General features: G+C 41.6%; 1 protein-coding gene across 2 annotated transcripts in view; it reads left to right on the forward strand.

Annotated features, from left to right (window-relative positions):
- Window positions 1-15,441, forward strand: part of ACOX2 (acyl-CoA oxidase 2) — a 35,466-nt gene extending 20,025 nt beyond the window's left edge. For both annotated transcript variants that reach the window (XM_081159517.1, XM_081159516.1), the window contains exons 12-15: window positions 1,055-1,160; window positions 5,393-5,610; window positions 12,121-12,253; window positions 15,304-15,441. In XM_081159517.1, the coding sequence (XP_081015643.1) occupies window positions 1,055-1,160; window positions 5,393-5,610; window positions 12,121-12,253; window positions 15,304-15,366 (520 nt within the window). In that variant the 3' untranslated portion in view covers window positions 15,367-15,441. The remainder of the gene's footprint in view (window positions 1-1,054; window positions 1,161-5,392; window positions 5,611-12,120; window positions 12,254-15,303) is intronic.
- The last annotated feature ends 1,954 nt before the right edge of the window (window positions 15,442-17,395 follow it).

The following is a 17,395-nucleotide window of genomic DNA, read 5'->3' on the forward strand; positions in this document are numbered from 1 at the left end:
AGCACTCAGTGTGTCACTCAGCAAATACTGTCAGGCACCTACTGTGTGCCAGAGAGGTCCTGGCCAAGCACATACACCATCAGGAAAAGACAGAGAGATTTAAGTACCTAAAAAGGAAACCTTCTGAACCCCTCCCCAACTAGAACACCAAAACAACCTGGAAAACATATTTTCAGTATATAGTAAGAGTTACCCCAACCTGTGGTCCAGGGGTGGTTAGTAGTTATCTCAAGGTCACAAGCAACTTGGGACATTATTTATTCCACAAGTGTTTATTAAGTGCCTACAATATACCAGGCACTGTTCTTGGCACTAAAGACTTATCACTAAACCAGTCTGATAAACAGCCTAGGCCTCACAGAGCTAACATTTTAGTTGGGGGAAGTGGAGAGGGCAAAATAAGGGTGCTTAGGGTAATTAAGGTAATTAAGTGCCTTTATATTTCTTTTTGCTTGGAACTCAATGGGACATCTGCTTACCTATTCCCTGAAAAAGTAAAATAAATATTGCTTAATAAACAGTTTGCTTTGCCTACAAAGTCTAAGGGTCATAAGTAGATGAACAGGGAATAGAAAATAAAAGAATAAAGGTTAAGCAAATGGCAAATGACCAATTTAGTGGTTTGGAGGACAAGGGTTAGTTTTCTTTTAAGGTCCCTTAGCTAGAACGCGGAGCAGGTGAGGTGACTTACAGGCCTCATTAGTCTTTAGAGAAGAACCATTCTCTTGGCTCAGCCACAGGAAGTCAGTCAATAGAACGGCCTGAAGACGTTGGATGGGGTCTTACAGCTACGAGGTTGTGAACAACTCCATTTCTTACCAGCTATGTAACCCTGGGCCAGTCAGTTAACCTCTCCTGGGACTCAGTTTTCCCCACTGTAAACTGGGAATGACTACCCTTAGAAGAGTTAAAGAGGTCATGTATATCAAACATTTAGCTTTGTAACATGTAAGTGGTTAATAACTGGGAATTATTTCTACTTCTGAGGGACCAAACAACACCAGTCTCTTTCCCACTCAGTCAAGAAGCTGAACTTTTTTTCTGTGGCCTTCAGGCTCATAAAGGACTCAGTGCACCATTTACAGACTCTGCTGCAGTCTGGGGCTGACAAGCATGAGGCATGGAACCAGACCACTGTCATCCACCTCCAGGCTGCTAAGGTGAGCTGCCTGTCAGCTGAAGCTGAAAGGGACCCGTTTTTTTCCCCAACAGGCTTGCCTGCTGGGAAAATCTGAGCTCTGCCCTTATTCCCCAGCCCTGCTCAGCAGCTGCCCTCATTTCACTTCCAAGACTTTAGTCCATTTTAATTAAAGGATTTAACTCCAAAGCAATCTTGCTGGCGGCTCTTAGGAAAAATGTAATGAGGCAGTGTTATTGGAGTTGCTTCAGGTTGTTCAAGTATTTCTTCCCAGATAGCAAAGCAGGTCAAGTCTCCCCGTTAGTCCCACAGGCAATCCTTAGAAGTCTGATTGAATTTCCATTATGTTTTGTGTTTGTGCATAATTCACAGCCAGTCGGCAAATATTTGAGCACCCACCGAACACTAGGCATCAGGCTGGGTCCTGGGGGCTCAACAGCCCAATCGCAGCAGCAGTCAAGGAAGGGCTGTGATGGGGAAATGCAGGCTGACACAGGGCAGGACGGGGCAGGTGCATCTCTACCCACCCTGCGGAGTCAGAAAGGCTTCCCAGAAGAGGCATCTAGGCCAAAACTTCAAGGATGAACTGTAATCAGCCAGGCAAAAAGAGTAGAGGCTGTGGCTTTGGAGAGGAAGGTTTCCGGGAAAAAGGAACAACAGCTGCAAGAGGAGGCAAGACAAGGTGTGGTGCTCGGGAGGAATGCAAGTTCTCCCAAGGAGGAGCTAAAGGAAGATGACTGAGATGAGGAGAGGCAGAAAGGGGGAACGAGGAAAGACAGGCAAGTCCTGGAACCTTCTGCACCGCTGTGAGAAGTTTGGGTTGTTTTCTTTGCAATGGGAAGATTTTGCAATTTGTATGGTGGGGGGAGTGAACTGATCAGTTTCATTCTAGAATGATCATTCAGGCAGCAGGAGAAGGGATGAACTGAAGGCTAGAGTCCAGTTAGAAGCAGGTGGTAGCTGTCTGGATGAGGGCTGAGGGTGGTCCTGACCATGAATTTGGCAGAGGGCATGGAGAGAAGTGGGTAGATGCAGAGATATTAAGGGGCTAAAAAAATTAAAATGAGCCCCAGCTTAGGCAGCTGTAAAACCAAAGGGATCATTTCAATCACCAGGCACCAGGCCCAGAAAACAGCAGCCTTTAAACAGGAGAGCCCTGAAGGAGTTTGCAGAGGCTGTCAGGAGGCAGGGATGGTCAGGCAGGCTCGACATGAGCGCCACCTGGTGACCAACCACCTCCATCACATTGGCAGATGCAGGTATTAACTGAGCCACCCTTGGTTCTGCTCAAGGTGCTAAATATCCTATCAACAAAGAGGAGGGTGAGCCAAGGCTGAACTCTCACCAGACTACCAAAAGGGGAACCACAGCCACCCATCATTAATCCGTTTTCCAAACCTATGTCCTACCTTCAGATGGACAGGACACTGTTAGCCAGGGTTACCCCATTTAATACACACAACCCTGGGAAGGAGAGTAGCATAATCTGTTTTAAGGATGCAGACAGAGCTCGGGGAGTTAGTCCAGAGGTAGGAAATGGCTGAGTTAAGATGCTTTCCTTTCCTTTTCCTCCAGGGATTTAAGTCATGTCTGCAGGGAGCCACTGCGCATTAGTGAGGGAGGTGAGCCCCAAGCTCTGGGGGGCGCCATGGGTGAGCAGCTCAGACAGTCCAGGGGTGAAGAGCAAGTCCCTGGGCTTCCTGGGGCGGTGATGCCCAAAGCTTCCAAAGTCATAATGGACAGGGAAATCTGCACTTTCTAGACTTTGTGCTTTGGGAGGCCATCTACTCTACAGAAACCTCAAGCTCCCAACCAGGCACCATCTGGAAACCATAAATGTGCAGGTAGAGAGAGACCACAACGCAAGAGAAGCAGGGAACAATGGCAGAGAGGCAGAGAAGAAAGAGCAGAGTGAGCCCTGGCCTAAGGCCTGGAGCTTGTGTGACCTCAGGCAGCCCTTCCCTCTCTGGGCTTTCACCTTCCTGCCTGTGTAACAAGGAGGCATGGAAGAGCCCTTTAGGCCTGATGGGCTCTGATCCTATCATCTTAGCCCCTGCCTAGGAGAGATGTTAGTCCCTAGGAGCCCTGGAGCAAATGCTGGCACTCATTATAATCCAGCCTCAGTCTCTGGCGGCTTTGGCAACAGAGGGCAGCAGTTAAGAGCTCAGACTACGTGAAAATGAGAAGTACAGCACAGGGAATGTAGTCAGTAATATTTTAATAACTATGCGTGGTGTCCAACTGGTACTAGACTTATTGGGGTATCATTTTGTAAGGTATATAAATGTCTGATCACTATGTTGTACACCTGAAACTTATATAATGTTGTATGTCAACTGTAATTAGAAAATTAATTATTTTTAACAAGAGTACAGATTCTTAACTGGGAGGTGAATGCCCTGGTTTGGATCTCGTTGCTACCACTTACCAGCCATGTGACCTTGGGCAAGGAACATCTCTCTCCAGGTTTCAGTCTCCTCATTCACATAATGGAGCTAATAATAGTACCTACCTTGTAAGATTATTATGAAGATTAAATGAGTTAATGCATGTAAAATTTAGAGAGGTACCTAGTATATAAATACTATACATCTACCCCACCCCCAAATTACCCAGGAGGCAAGATTTAAATCAACTTGCACCAAAGTAAACAAAGTATAATTGTGTCCAAAGCATGATGCCATGGTTTAACTCAGCCCTTCACCTAAGTGTGGAGGGCACCTTCTCTCTCTGGTCCTAGTCCTGCTTTCCAAGGGAGAGGCCCAGACCCTCAGGCAGCTCATCATCACTCCATTCCTCAACCCAAGGCCCTGAGGATTTAAGGATATGGCACTCAGTTTAGAGCAGGGAAGCAGGCTAGGTGAAAAAAGAGTCTCCTGTTTTGCCAAACTGGGTCCAGTTTGAGCAGCAAGGGCTGTTGGACCCAGCAGGGGAGGCAGAGCACACCTGCTGCTCTTCCACATCCAAAGGCTGCAAACCCAGCATGGCTGTGAGCACAGGTCTAAGTGGAAAACCAGTGTCATTAGCACCCATGTTAAGCCTCTCTGGGAAAGGCAGTTTCTTTCCAAGTGAAAAACCTGATTAGATCTCTGGCCTGTTGAAAACTTTAATGACTGCTGGACCCCCACAGAACAAAATTCCAACGTGTCATTCACAGCCCTTCATTACCTGGGTGCCTCTCATCACATTATACCCCAGTGCTCAGTCTCGTTAAACTGCTGCCTCCTGAAAGGACAGCGCTTTTCACATGAAGTTCCCCCAGCCTGGAATGACCCACTCCTTGCCAGGACGCTCTAAGCCTGCTACTAAAAGTCACTACCAGCAGCATAAGCACTAACAATCTTTACATTGTTAGGATGTAAAGATTCCCTATCCTGGAACCTGCATTTTTTACAAGATCCCCAGGTAATCTGTATGCACATAAACATTTGAGACCTGTTTTACATGCTCTCCTTTCTGTTCTTCTCCCATGGAACTCATACATCCTACCAGTTAAAAATAATATGTGTGTTTGTCTTGGGAAGAGTAGGGCAGAGGCACCAACCAATCAAAAAGGATTTCAGTCCTAAGGAAAGCAGAGTCCTGAGAGCCTCCTGCTGGGTCGGGCATTAATGCTTTAGTTGCTGGGCTGTGGGAAAGAAGGGGTCCCAGAGGAGCCTGGTTGGCATGGGGGACTCTCGCCTGGTTGAGGTCAGTGGTAACTTACCAACTGGTTATTTTAACTACTAACAGAGCCAGTAGTTGCATATGGGCTAAATTACGGCTGCTTACCTCAAGGAGTTTACTTTCTCGCTGGGATAAATTCCATGTATATCTTGAACTCCTCCTTTCTCACCCCAGGCACACACATGCACACAAGTGCTTGCGCACACACACTCCACTGCCTAGAACATGGCAGATAATAAATGTTTCTTAAGAAAAGTGGTGGTGTCCTCCACTATCCCCAGGCCAGCTCCAATTCTCCTGTATCTTTTCTACTTTCAAACCTACTTGAAATTTCCCCAACCAAAATGAGAAAACTAAGGGCCAAGTTCCAGAGCCCACCAGCCCCCAACATACAAATGTGCACCCACACACTGTCAAAAGGGCTCAATAAAACCCATAGTGAGCTAGGAGAAAAGGCAGTCACTTGTCAGCCTGCTGGGAAACACATGGTCGCAGCAGGCTCATTCCAGCAGGCTTGCCGAGTTCCAGGATGACTTCTGGAGCCAGAAATCAGAAAAGAGAGGCTAATGCACCTTTGTGTCTTCGTAGGCACACTGCTACTACCTCACTGTGAAGAGCTTTGCAGAAGCTCTGAAGAAACTGGACAATGAACCAGCCATTCAGCAGGCACTCCAACGCCTCTGTGATCTCTTTGCCTTGCATGGCATCCTGTCTAATGCAGGTGACTTTCTCCATGATGGCTTCCTGTCTGGGGCCCAAGTAGATGTGGTGAGAACAGCCTACCTGGACCTGCTTCTCCTCATTCGGTGAGTGGCTGACCCTCAAACTGTGGGTGTCTTCAGAAAATATCCCTAGACCCTTTGTTCACCTCACACTCCAAAATTTTCAGCTCTAAAACCTTGCTAAATGGAGTCTGGCAAACCAGCAACAGCCCTGGAGAGGTTTACACCCGAGCATTATTACACCAACATAAAGCATTGTGGACTGATTAAAAAATGGAAAACAGAAATAAAAATGCCTAAGAATAAATTACCTAACTACCTCCATTGAACTCTTGAACACTGTCAAGGAAATAGGAATAGTATCTAAGTAATACAAGTAAAATGAAGCCTACTGCATATGAATAATATGTATTAATAATAATGAGTCCTAATCATAGCTAATATTTAAGAAGCACTTATGCCAAAAGCTTTTACACGCATCACTTCATTGAATCCTTACAGCCTTTGAAGTGGATACTATTAATCTCCCTATTTTACTGGGGAGGAAATCCAGGCTTAGTAGAGTTAAGTACTTTGCCCAAAGTGACACAATTAGCCAGAGGAGGAGCCAGGTACAATCTGGGGCCTGTCTAACCCCAGAGCATGAGCTCTTAAACTATATGTTAAGGATAAGGTTGGGCTATTGTTTATTTCAAAGTATATATCCTTGTCTTTGTTCAATGTGCTTAAGCAAACTCTTACTAAGTTGACTAAACTTACTTTAATCCTCCCTTAGCTTCAGGATGAAAATTTTTTTAAACCTAGTAATCATATACTGATTTGTAAAACAAAATTACAAATAGTTTTTAAATGCAACGTTAATACAGTGCAGTTTGGGTCATGACATACTTATGCACTGATTTAAAAGCATATCAAAACCACCCTGGCTGGGTGGTTCCATTGGTTAGAGCATCGTCCTGATACTCCAAAGTTGTGGGTTCGATCCCCAATCAGGACACATTCAAGGAGCAACCAATGAATGCATAAATAAATGGAACAACAAATTAATGTTTCTCTTTCTCTCTCCTCTCCCCTTCCTCTCTCTCTAAAATCAATCAATAAATAAAATTTTTAATAAATAAAAATGTATCAAAACCAAAGCCCAACCTAACCAGGGTACTAGAAGAAACAGAAATTGAAACAATACAAATTAGTCACCACTGTCCATAACATGAAAAATGGGCTAACTTGAGAACACAACCTTTTTAAGGAAATACGATGCCTGCTGTATTGTGGGGAGGAGGGGTGATACATATGGGTGTGTGACTTTTCCCCCTAGAACCACCAAGAGTTCACATTATCAACAAGACTAAGAGAATTTAAAAAAAAGATTTTTGAAATTTAAAAAATAATAATATATTCATGATGGAGGTTAAAAGAAAAAACTAGACCAAATTATTTTATTTTTAACAATATGCAACATGTTGCATACCATTTACGACTCCACATAAGCACCTCACAGAGAGTTGATGGTCAGTAAATGTTCAATTAAACTATAAAAAGTATATTTGATTCAATTATGCCTCGGGTATTAAACTTTTCCTAATATAATTGGGGATCCAGTGGTAGAAACCATTAATAGCATAACTGAGTGCTGCACTGTTTAAACCCACGTTTATCTAACTTTCCAAAAGCTTGGCACTGAAAAGCACATGAAGACAATAATGTTCTAGCCCTGATTGGCAGTGATGATGAAACACAAAAGAAAGATCACCTTAACACCTCATATGCATAATTTTTATCTACAACAGCATTTCTTTTTTTCCTCACCGAGGATATTTTTCCCATTGCTTTTCAGAGAGGGAGGGAGGAAGGGAGAGGAGAGAGAGAGAAACATTGATGTGAGAGAGACACACTGACTGGTTGCCTCCCACATGAGCCCCAACTGGGGCCAGGGATCCAGCCTGCCACTGAGGTACGTGCCCTTGGCCAGAATCGAACCCAAGTCCCTTCATTCCACAGGCCGACACTTTAACCACTGAGCCAAACTGGCCAGGGCTGTAACAGCATTTCTAAATGCTTGACTTGACTCTAGAAACTTACAATTCAAGACAAAACAGACAGCATTGATGCAAACAGACAATTGATGCAGGCATCAAACCCACAAATTGATTTACTCACATTATGGTTCCTAAGTAACCTTCCTACCACTGCAGGGTAATTAGGTATGTAACAGACTCCATGCTTTTAACAGTTCTGTGTCATAATGCCCAGTCTTGATGATTCAGTCTTGCCTCAGATTTCTGAGATGACAAATGAAGGATGGTACATTATTCTAAGTGACACTAAGAACCAGCTCTCTGTGTAATGATAGTTAACTGACCCAGATAGTTTTTAGTTGTTTAAGTGACCATAAAATCTCAGCCGAGGGACTTTTAGATAAAGAGGGCAGATTGAACATATGCATTTACTTTGTTCCCTCCTTAAGCCTCACTAAAACATCAGCAAATGTGTTAAAATTTTAAAAAGGTATAAACCCACAAAGAGAAAGAAAACAGGAGAAGAAACATGAAAATTGGAAGTAGAAGAACAAACAGTGACTTAGTAGACCTGAGGAAAGTGAATCATTCCCTAGAAGTGGGAAAAGCAACCAAGTTACACCGAAGAATCCCGAGAACTAGTAGGACCGTGTACCTCTGGCAATGGGGTAAAGGTGACTGACAGGACGGGCTGAAAGTCCATTTCAGAAAGAGCTGAGTCCCCAGTCCCTCTCCTCCTCTGTGAGTAGTTTTAAGTTTCCTTGACCCCACCCTAACAGACAGGTAAACAGCTAAGGATGAGGCTACTCCACAGAAAATAGGGGCTTCAGTAAACGTTTAGCTCATGAGCCACTCCCCCAGCCCTCTTTTCCCATGGTTCCCAGAAAACTGTCAGCCAGGCTAGTTCCCTGCAGGAAGATGGTAACATGATCCTCCCTGGAGAATCTGACCAGCCCAAAGGAGAGACACTGACACCAGGGTCCCCTGATGTCCACACAATTCACCCCATAGCCACCCCACACTGACAAGAACACCCAGACTTCTAATCAGCCAGTTAATGCCTCACTCTCAGCTATGATTAGACACTCAGGGATCACCAGACACCTGAGGTAAGCCCCGACATGAAAGAGACCAAAGCAAGTAAGAATAAGGCAACTTGAAAGCCACAAGAGAATCCTTAGGGAGAAAAAAACTTTAAAAGATCAGTAATACCTTCAAAGGGTTACGAGGAGATATTGTGACCATAAAATAAGAATTTCACTTCTTAAAAAGTAATAGAGAACAAAAATAAGAGCTCTATGAAATTTAAAAAATGAGAGTGGAAATGAAAAACCCAACTGAACGACTGAAAGATAAAATTGCAGAAATCTCACAAAAAGAAAGCAAAAAGACAAAAAAATAGGAGAGAAAAAATAAAAATAGTAAGAGGACTGATCCTAACTGTCCATCATCTGAAAAACAGGTTGAGAAAGAGGAGACAGAGAAAACAGAAGGGAGCAGATCACTAATAAAGTAATTCAAGAAAACACTCCTCAAATGAGGGCTATGAGTTTCAGATTGAAAAGGGGCACAGATGCTTAAAGCCTAGAGAAGATAAGACAAACAGACATATAAGTCAAACATATGGTATGCAAAATAGTGGTAAATGCTATGAAGAAATGAATAGCAGGAAAAAGGGGATCAGGAATGCTGGGGTGAGATGGGGGGCGGTGGCTGTAATTTTAAATAGGTCAAAGTCGACCCAGGGAGGATGACATCTGAGGAATGATCTAAAGGGGGAAGGTGAGAGGAGGCATGTGGTTGGCTGGGAAAAGAGCATTCCAAGCAGAGGGTAAGTACAAAGGTCGGAGGCCAGAACCTGCTTGGCACATCCATCTAGAGACCAGAGAAGAGGCCACAGAGGCTAGAGGGGCATGACTGAGGTAGAGACGAGAGCAGAGGTGGGAGAGTTAAGGGCAGGGATGTGGATCCCTGCAAAGACTTAAGGCTCTGGCTTTTACTTTGTCTGAGAACGGGAGGGTTTTGAGCATAGGAGAGACATATTCTGAAGTAATCTGCCATATATTTCTAAAGGATCACTCCAGCTGCCAGATTAAGAATTGACTGGGGAAGGGGGACAAGGGTGAAAAGCAGGAAAACCAGTTAGGAGGCTGCTGCAATCATCCAGGTGAGAGATGGTGGTAGACTGGACCAGGGTGATAGCACTGGAGGTGGTGGGAAGTAGTAAAAGTTGGGATATATTTTGAAGATAAAGCAGGATTTGCTGACAGATTAGATATGGGGTGTAACAGACAGAGGGGAGTTTAGGTTTTTGGCCAGCACAGAGTTGCCATTTACTATAAACGGAGGAGACTATAGGAGGGTAGGCTTGGGCAGGCTGGACAACAGAAGGGTCTAGAAGATCAGGAGTTTGTTTTTGAAGATGTTAAGTTTAAAGAGCCTGTTAGAAATCAAGTAAAATGTTAATAAGCAGGTGAGACTGGAGAGAGAAATTTGGAAGTCACTTGCATAATGCCATGAGAAGGATGGTATCACAAGGAGTGAGCATATGAAGCGAAGAGGCCCAAGCACTGAGTGGTGGGCTCCTCCAAAGATGATGATGGGGTGACCCTGACAAGAGGTATTCAGTGGGGTGGTAGGAATCTAGTCCAAGAGAACAGGCAAAAGAGAAGTGGAAATAGCAAGCACAAGCAACCATAGCACTTTCAAGGAGTGTCATAAAGGGGAGCCAAGACATGGGGTAGATGACTGAGACAGAATCAAAAGTTTATGTTTAAAGTGGGAGAAATGACAGCATGTTTGTACACGGATGGGAGTGATCCAGTAGAAAGGGGAAGTTTGGTGTTGTAGGGGAAAGGCAGAACGACTTCTGGAACGCTATTCTCTAAGACAAGGAAGGATTGGCCTGAGGTGAGAGCCCAGGCAGCTGACCTGCACTAAGAGAAAAGGCACTGTGCGTATAAATGCATGGGAGGAACTTGCGGAAATGCTCTCACCACTTTTATCAGTGGAAGAGGAAGCAGTCATTTAGGTAAGAGAGATGGTGAGGTGGGGAATGTAGATTCCAGGATAGAAGAGAAAGTGTGAAATAATCATATAAGAGAATAAAAGAGTAAATGAATTAGAGCAATATAATAGGATTACTGGGCAACTCTAAGGGCCCGGTGAGCCCTTATTACCCTAGTCAGTATTGGTTTTCCAGCCATAGCTACAAAGGTGGTGGCACAAAGTCAGTGGAAAATTAAAGATTACGAGGAATAGGGTTTTGCCAAACAAGTATGGCAAAGCAAGAAAAATTGTTGAATATATTTCTGAGGGAGTGGCCTAACAAACCATGAAGTTTCAGCTGGATAAGGAGTCCAGGGGGATGAGGCACGTTATATAGGTGGTAGGTGCCAGTAGGGTCAAAGAATTATAAACAGCCCTACATGAAATCACCTCCTAATGATGATATAGGGTCATCCAGAAAGGACTAAAATAGATCCAGTATTCCAGTCTCCTCAAATGCTTTGTGAAAGAAGAGTTAGGGAAGAGTTTAAACAAATAATCACACGTTATGTTTTACATCCTTTGGTAAAAAAAAAGAAAAGCATGTGAACATGTCTAAAAAATATTTCATTCAATAGGTTAAAATAAAACACATTTTGTAGCTTGAAAGGGAAGAAAGAATATAGAAGTCAAAATACTAGAGGGAATAAGCTAGAAAGACAGGAGGTGGGGAAGGAAACGTGGCTGAGATCACGGAGAAGCTGCAGATGCTGATGATGTGTCCTGGTGTATGATTTTGGCAAAGATGGCAGAGGAAGGCTGTAGAACAAGGTCAATGGAGCAGAAGATTCGAGGAACTCGGGAGCTGAGTTTTAGAGGAACATCCACATAGACAGTGAAATCACTAAGAATTAATGACAGCAGTGTTGGAAAGAGGTCAGTGAGCCTGGAGGTAGGTCACTGTTACAGGACAGATGCGGTAGGGACCTGGCTCATAAGCTGTGAACTGGATACATAAAGTCATAATAATATATAGGATATGTACAGTCATAATATTTAAGCACTGAATATTAGTCTGGCCAAAACTGTAACTATACTGGGAGGCAGGAAGGTGAAGAGGAGGAAGCATAGGTTGGGGTGGAGGGCTGATAGGTAGGGGTAAGAGGAGGGGTGCTAAAAAAAACACTCATCTGTTGTAATAGAGAGTCAATAGATAATATCTATAAGTGAACATACAAGAAGTAGAAATACCAACAACTTATTTAAAGACATTCAGGTAAAACCCAAAAATATCAGTGAAAAGACTGAAATTGATTGCCTCTGGGTAGGGGTGGGGATGAGGAGTAGGAAATGGAGGTGAGAGAAAAGGGTATGCTGATTTTAAATAGCAAGCCTTAAACAACTATTGATTCTTTATGCTGTACATATATAACTGATCAAAAATTAAAACCTGAAAAAAATTAAAGCTGAGTTGTTCCCAAGTGAATGATGATGCAACCTCTAATGAGGTGTTGTTCACCATCCCAGATTAATCAGCTTCATAAGAGCGGTCAAAAATACTCACACACTCTTGTGTTTTTCCTCTCAGGAAGGATGCCATCTCGTTAACCGATGCTTTCGACTTCACAGATCAGTGTTTAAATTCAGCACTTGGCTGTTATGATGGAAATGTCTATGAACGTCTGTTCCATTGGGCTCAGAAGTCACCGACCAATACTCAGGTAGTTGAACAGAACACATTATAAATTATGTAAGAGAGCAGAGAACAAGCAGTGAATACACCTCCCATGTTTTCCCATTTTAATTGATTCCCATTAGGTTACAAATCACTTGGCATAGCATGTCTGTTTAAAATATTTTGAGAATACATAAAGAAACCAGGAGCAGGGATGTGGCTTGCCAGGAACTCGGAGTCTGGACTGTAATCAGCAAAATGCACTGCTCAGAATTTGATAAAGGGAATTAAGAGGAAGACCCAAGCTCTAAATCATGGCTTGACACACCCAAGGGCATACACACATAATGGCAAACGGGCTTTTAAGTAACAAAAATAAAATAAATCACACCCCACCTTATTTTCAACCTCCAAACTCTCAGTTTTGTGTTGATAATGGTAGGTATCCAGAGGTGACAGAAAGCTTAGATTGTGGGGGCGGGGGGTGTCTCTCAGACCTGACTGCCTGCTAGAGATGCCTCCTTTCTCTTCACTTTAAGGAACACAATCCCGGGAACACAAAAGGCTGCCACACTGCCATCAGTAGCCCAGGAAGCCATACAAATGACAGCTACAAGGGTTATGGAGGAAAGACCCCAAGCAGCCCTAGGAGAGAATATGGAACGCTAAGTCACTAACAGAAGAGAGGGTCAGGGTCCCAGACTCTTCTCTGAGCCTCACTGGGAAAAGTTATGAATACCAATGAATACATTAACTGGAGTAAAGAAATAAACCCTGTATTTAGAATTTGAGGGACCAATATTTAATATCAGATTTGATAAAAACAAAGTCTGTAGATACACAACAGATTATTTTAAGCTCTACTGTGCAAATATGTTCTTCAGGTGGTGAAGCCTACTCCTTCACCTCTTAGGTCAAGTGTCAGGAAAGGTGTCTTAACACCTCATCAAATTGGCAACTCTCAGGCTTTCATTCACACTTACCATAGTGTCAGGCTTGCTCTTAACATTTTGCATCCTGTCATACCCATAGCTTAATTTAACATGGTCAGTTATAGCACAACAGTTCCCCCAAGATGTTTGTGATAGAAGGCCAATCCATTTTGGTCATTCCCTAACTCTAGGAAGGCATCCTTTTAACTCAACAAGGAAATTCAAACAACTTACTAAAGAAGGTATGATACACTCACTGCTTAGTACAGTTAAGCTAATACTAGTGTTTTACTTTTTGTAATGCTTAGATCTCTCTACTTTCTAATATTTAAATCCTGGCATAAAACTACAGCAGTCTTCCCACTCCAGAATAGCTCCTGTGGTCTAAAGATAAATGCTCCAGAGAAAAACCTACCCTGCTGTGACACCTGTCAGGAAATGATGACATAACCTAGCTCAAAACCTGTTTTACTAGCAACACAAGGAAACATGCCAGTTCTCCTGACCCCTCATCTTCACTATCACATGTAGGGGACTTCCTTATTGTTTTTTGTTTCTAATCTTTATTTTAAAAGAATTTAATCTGGATATTATATGAGAGCAGGCTTATCTAAATGAGGGGCATGACTGACCCACAGCAACAGATTTGATAAAATTTTGATACAATTCATCCCATTCACTTTTCACTTTTCCCTTGCCTGCCACTTCACTGTGAACAAGGACAGAGCATTCACCTTCCTAACTCCAGGGTCTATCAGAGTAGACACTTTGCATTCATGGAATAAACAAACATGGTTTTATGACCTACACAGTGAGACAAAGGAACTTCCTGCATACACAACGCTGCAGACTCTTGCCATCCTAGCTTCCATTACCTTGCTAAAAAAGTGACAGGTCCAGCAAATAATTTAGGAACTGAGATTATAAAGGACCTTGGAGAACTGGTTCAAATTAGTTAAAATGATAGGCAGTTTGACTGCTAATATATAGCCAGCCACATAACCTTACATTTCTGGCTCCTGTAGAGACCTCCAAATGGCACTTTTAAAGTATATTTTTTTTAATCTGCTGTAGATAATTTTGAAACTGTAATAGACATTTTTCATTTGCAATAGAAGAAAAAGGTACACTACAGGTATGTGTTTCAAATAAATTAAAACAACAGCTATGTTAAAACAAGCCTTGTAGACACAAAAGTACAAATGGGAATATATTTCCCTGACATTTTCTACCAGAAGAAAGGTGCTATGCTAAGCTAAATGTCTTAGAATCCTAAGCCAGTCTCTCTTCTGTCTGAGCAGGTAAGTGTTGAGTTTTTTGCCGAGACTGGATGATGTGCTCTCCCGCGGTTTACTCAAACCATGGTGTCTGTTTTTTGGCTTTTTTCCTAATCTGGATGCTATTTCAATCCAGTTTTTCCAAAATGAACAGCAAAAGGCTGTTGCCCCTCCTTACATGAACTCAAATCAAAGTAATTCCCTATAGATGCAAGCAGTGGAAGAAACATTGGGATAGTCTCAAAACAAGAATCCTATTTCCCCCCAATTACTCTATTGTAAAAGTTTGTCCAATTAGTTGCTAGATACCTTAAAACACACCGATTCATTCAATCATTCAACATATGTATTGAGCATATGCTATAAGGTACTAAGGATACAGTGCAGAGCAAGAGTCATTCAAGGAGCTTACAGTTTTAGCCTCGACAGCCAAAAAATAAAAAAGTAAATGTTGCAAAAGATGAGAATAGAGCTGTGAAGGAAAGAATCAAGACATTACAAAACAATGGGGATAACCTATTGTGGCACAGACCATTGCTTACCTGATTCCACCTTCTGACTCCTTGGTTTATGGTTAATGTTCAATATCAAAGGGCCTCAAAGAGTCTAGCCTTTTATTTGTATTAAATTCCAAAAGCAAATGATAACTGTGTTTTTTAATTGGCCACCTGCATCCACAATTTAAAATCTGCTGGAGAAAACGAAGGATGCCCTTTGGAAAAAATGTTTCTCCATATGTTCATACAAAATGAATTTTAAAAATAATTTTTAAAATAAAAAATCTTATGTAATGTTAATTTTGAAACTAAAAACTTAATTTGAAAGTAAAAGTTATTAATCCTGGCAGAAATATTCTGTCTTAATAATGCACTTCTTTCTACAAACAGGGGAACCCTGCCTATGAGAAATATATAAGACCACTATTACAAAGCTGGAGATCCAAGCTATGAAATAACAGCATTCAAGAGGCACTGCTATGTGATAATGGTAGTATGGCATATATATCATTAAAATTTTAAAGTACATATGTATGTATCTTTTAAAGAGAGTCATTATCTTCTACAGACAGTCTGAAGTGAATGAAATATCTGTGATTTACTTCAAAATAATCCATGAGAGGAAAAAGGGGGAGTGAACAGTTGTTGATGTTGGTAAATGGGTACAATGGTGTTTAAGCTATTCTCTCTTCTAAATATATTTGAAATTTCCCACAATAAAACACAGTAGCACTATCCAATTGTAGCATCTATTTTGTTAAATGCCAGGGTTTTGTTTCAGATCCAGCAAAAGCCAATAATCTCGTTAGTTATCATTTGTGTCTATAGCTCACATTTATCCAAGGGTTTAAAAGGACACACACATGCACACACAATCCTTTTCCAAAAGTGCCTATACTTGGTGTAATCTAAATAAAATGTACAGCCCTAAGACTGCAACTAAGTATCAATTTTTAAAAAATCAACTCTTCCACAGAAAATTAAAACTTCATAAAAGACATAATTATTTCAAATTACCTAAATATACTCAAGCTACATTTTTCATATCATTTTCAGTTACCTAAGTATATGAAACACTCAAAATTAAATGCCACCAAATTAAATTGCAGAACCTCTCAGCTGGCTGTTTTTCCTAATTTACTCAGATAAATAATAATTTAGTTGTTAATAATAAATCTGTGAAAATTTACCAAAAGCAAACTTATCCCCAGTAAACTGGAAAAGGAAAAGACCTCACAAGTTTTTAACTTTCAGAACCTTGGAAGGGCAAATATTATTCCCATTTCCACACCTGTTTTCAAACCAAGTAATTTCATCTCATGTTCACCTCATCTAACTTAACCACAAATAAGTGGCTGGCTTGGTTTTGTCTTAGGAACCACTAATCAATTTGAAGTAGGAGACAATTTTCTAAAAAGATAACTTCATACTAGTATATTACTGAAACCATAGCAACCTGCCAATAACATTAAGGAATTTTAGCTTGAAGATGGTGAAAATGGGATAATTATAGGTTTCTGAACATTGGTCATTTGTCAAATCTTAAAATAAATTTTCAGAAAGACATGTGCAAAACTGGATGAAGGCATTTTCAACTTCCTTCCAGAGGTGGGATCTCAGAGGAGAAAAGGAGTGACCTGCCCTAGGGCACAAACAGCCTTAGAACTTTCCTCCCATAGAACGGGAAAGACATTATACACTTCGTTTCAGAAGGTGCTCCAGCAAACTAGGAAGTCTCACTATAGTTAACATAACCTTTCCTGTAACTTCCAAGAAATGGAACCAAATGAACTATGCAAAATAAGACTACTGAGAAACAAACATATCTGTTCCAGATGTGTTCCAGCAAACTAGGAAGTCTCACTATAGTTAAACATAATCCTTCCTGTGAGCAACTTCCAAGAAATAGAACCAAATGAACTATGCAAAATAAGACTACCGAGAAACAAATATATCTGTTCCAGATCCTTCATTCACTGCAGTTTATTTCTTCTCCTCAGAAATAAACTTAACTTTAATTAAAAAAATACATTTGTGGGTCACCATAATACAGTCAAACCTGGGTTCTTGGATGTCTCCTATCTCAAACAACTTAGTTCTTGACCACGCTGTTCACAGAATATCTGGGTTGTCAAATAAAACTTCAGTTCTCAACCCAACCACCCTTTCATGCTGATACCTGTAAGATCAATCCCGTGTCTCTCAGGTCCCAGACAAAGGAGAGAATGTGCAAGTGTGAGTCAGTTTACCACTAATCCTTGTGTTAACATCTCAGGAAATTGTGCTGTGAAGATTTTGGTGTGTTTTTGCTTTCGGGGGCCTGAAACAGATTAACTCAATTTACATTATTTCTAATGGGGAAAAATGATTTCGTTTTTGAACAAATCACTTCTCAAACAGCCTTTAGGAACAAATTAAGTTCGAGAACTGAGGTTCCACTGTATAAGAGCTAAGATGGATGAAGAGTCAGTTTGTTCCTGTA

The sequence above is a fragment of the Miniopterus schreibersii genome, assembly GCF_964146895.1.
Source record: "Miniopterus schreibersii genome assembly, chromosome: 15".
Taxonomy (NCBI): domain Eukaryota; kingdom Metazoa; phylum Chordata; class Mammalia; order Chiroptera; family Miniopteridae; genus Miniopterus; species Miniopterus schreibersii.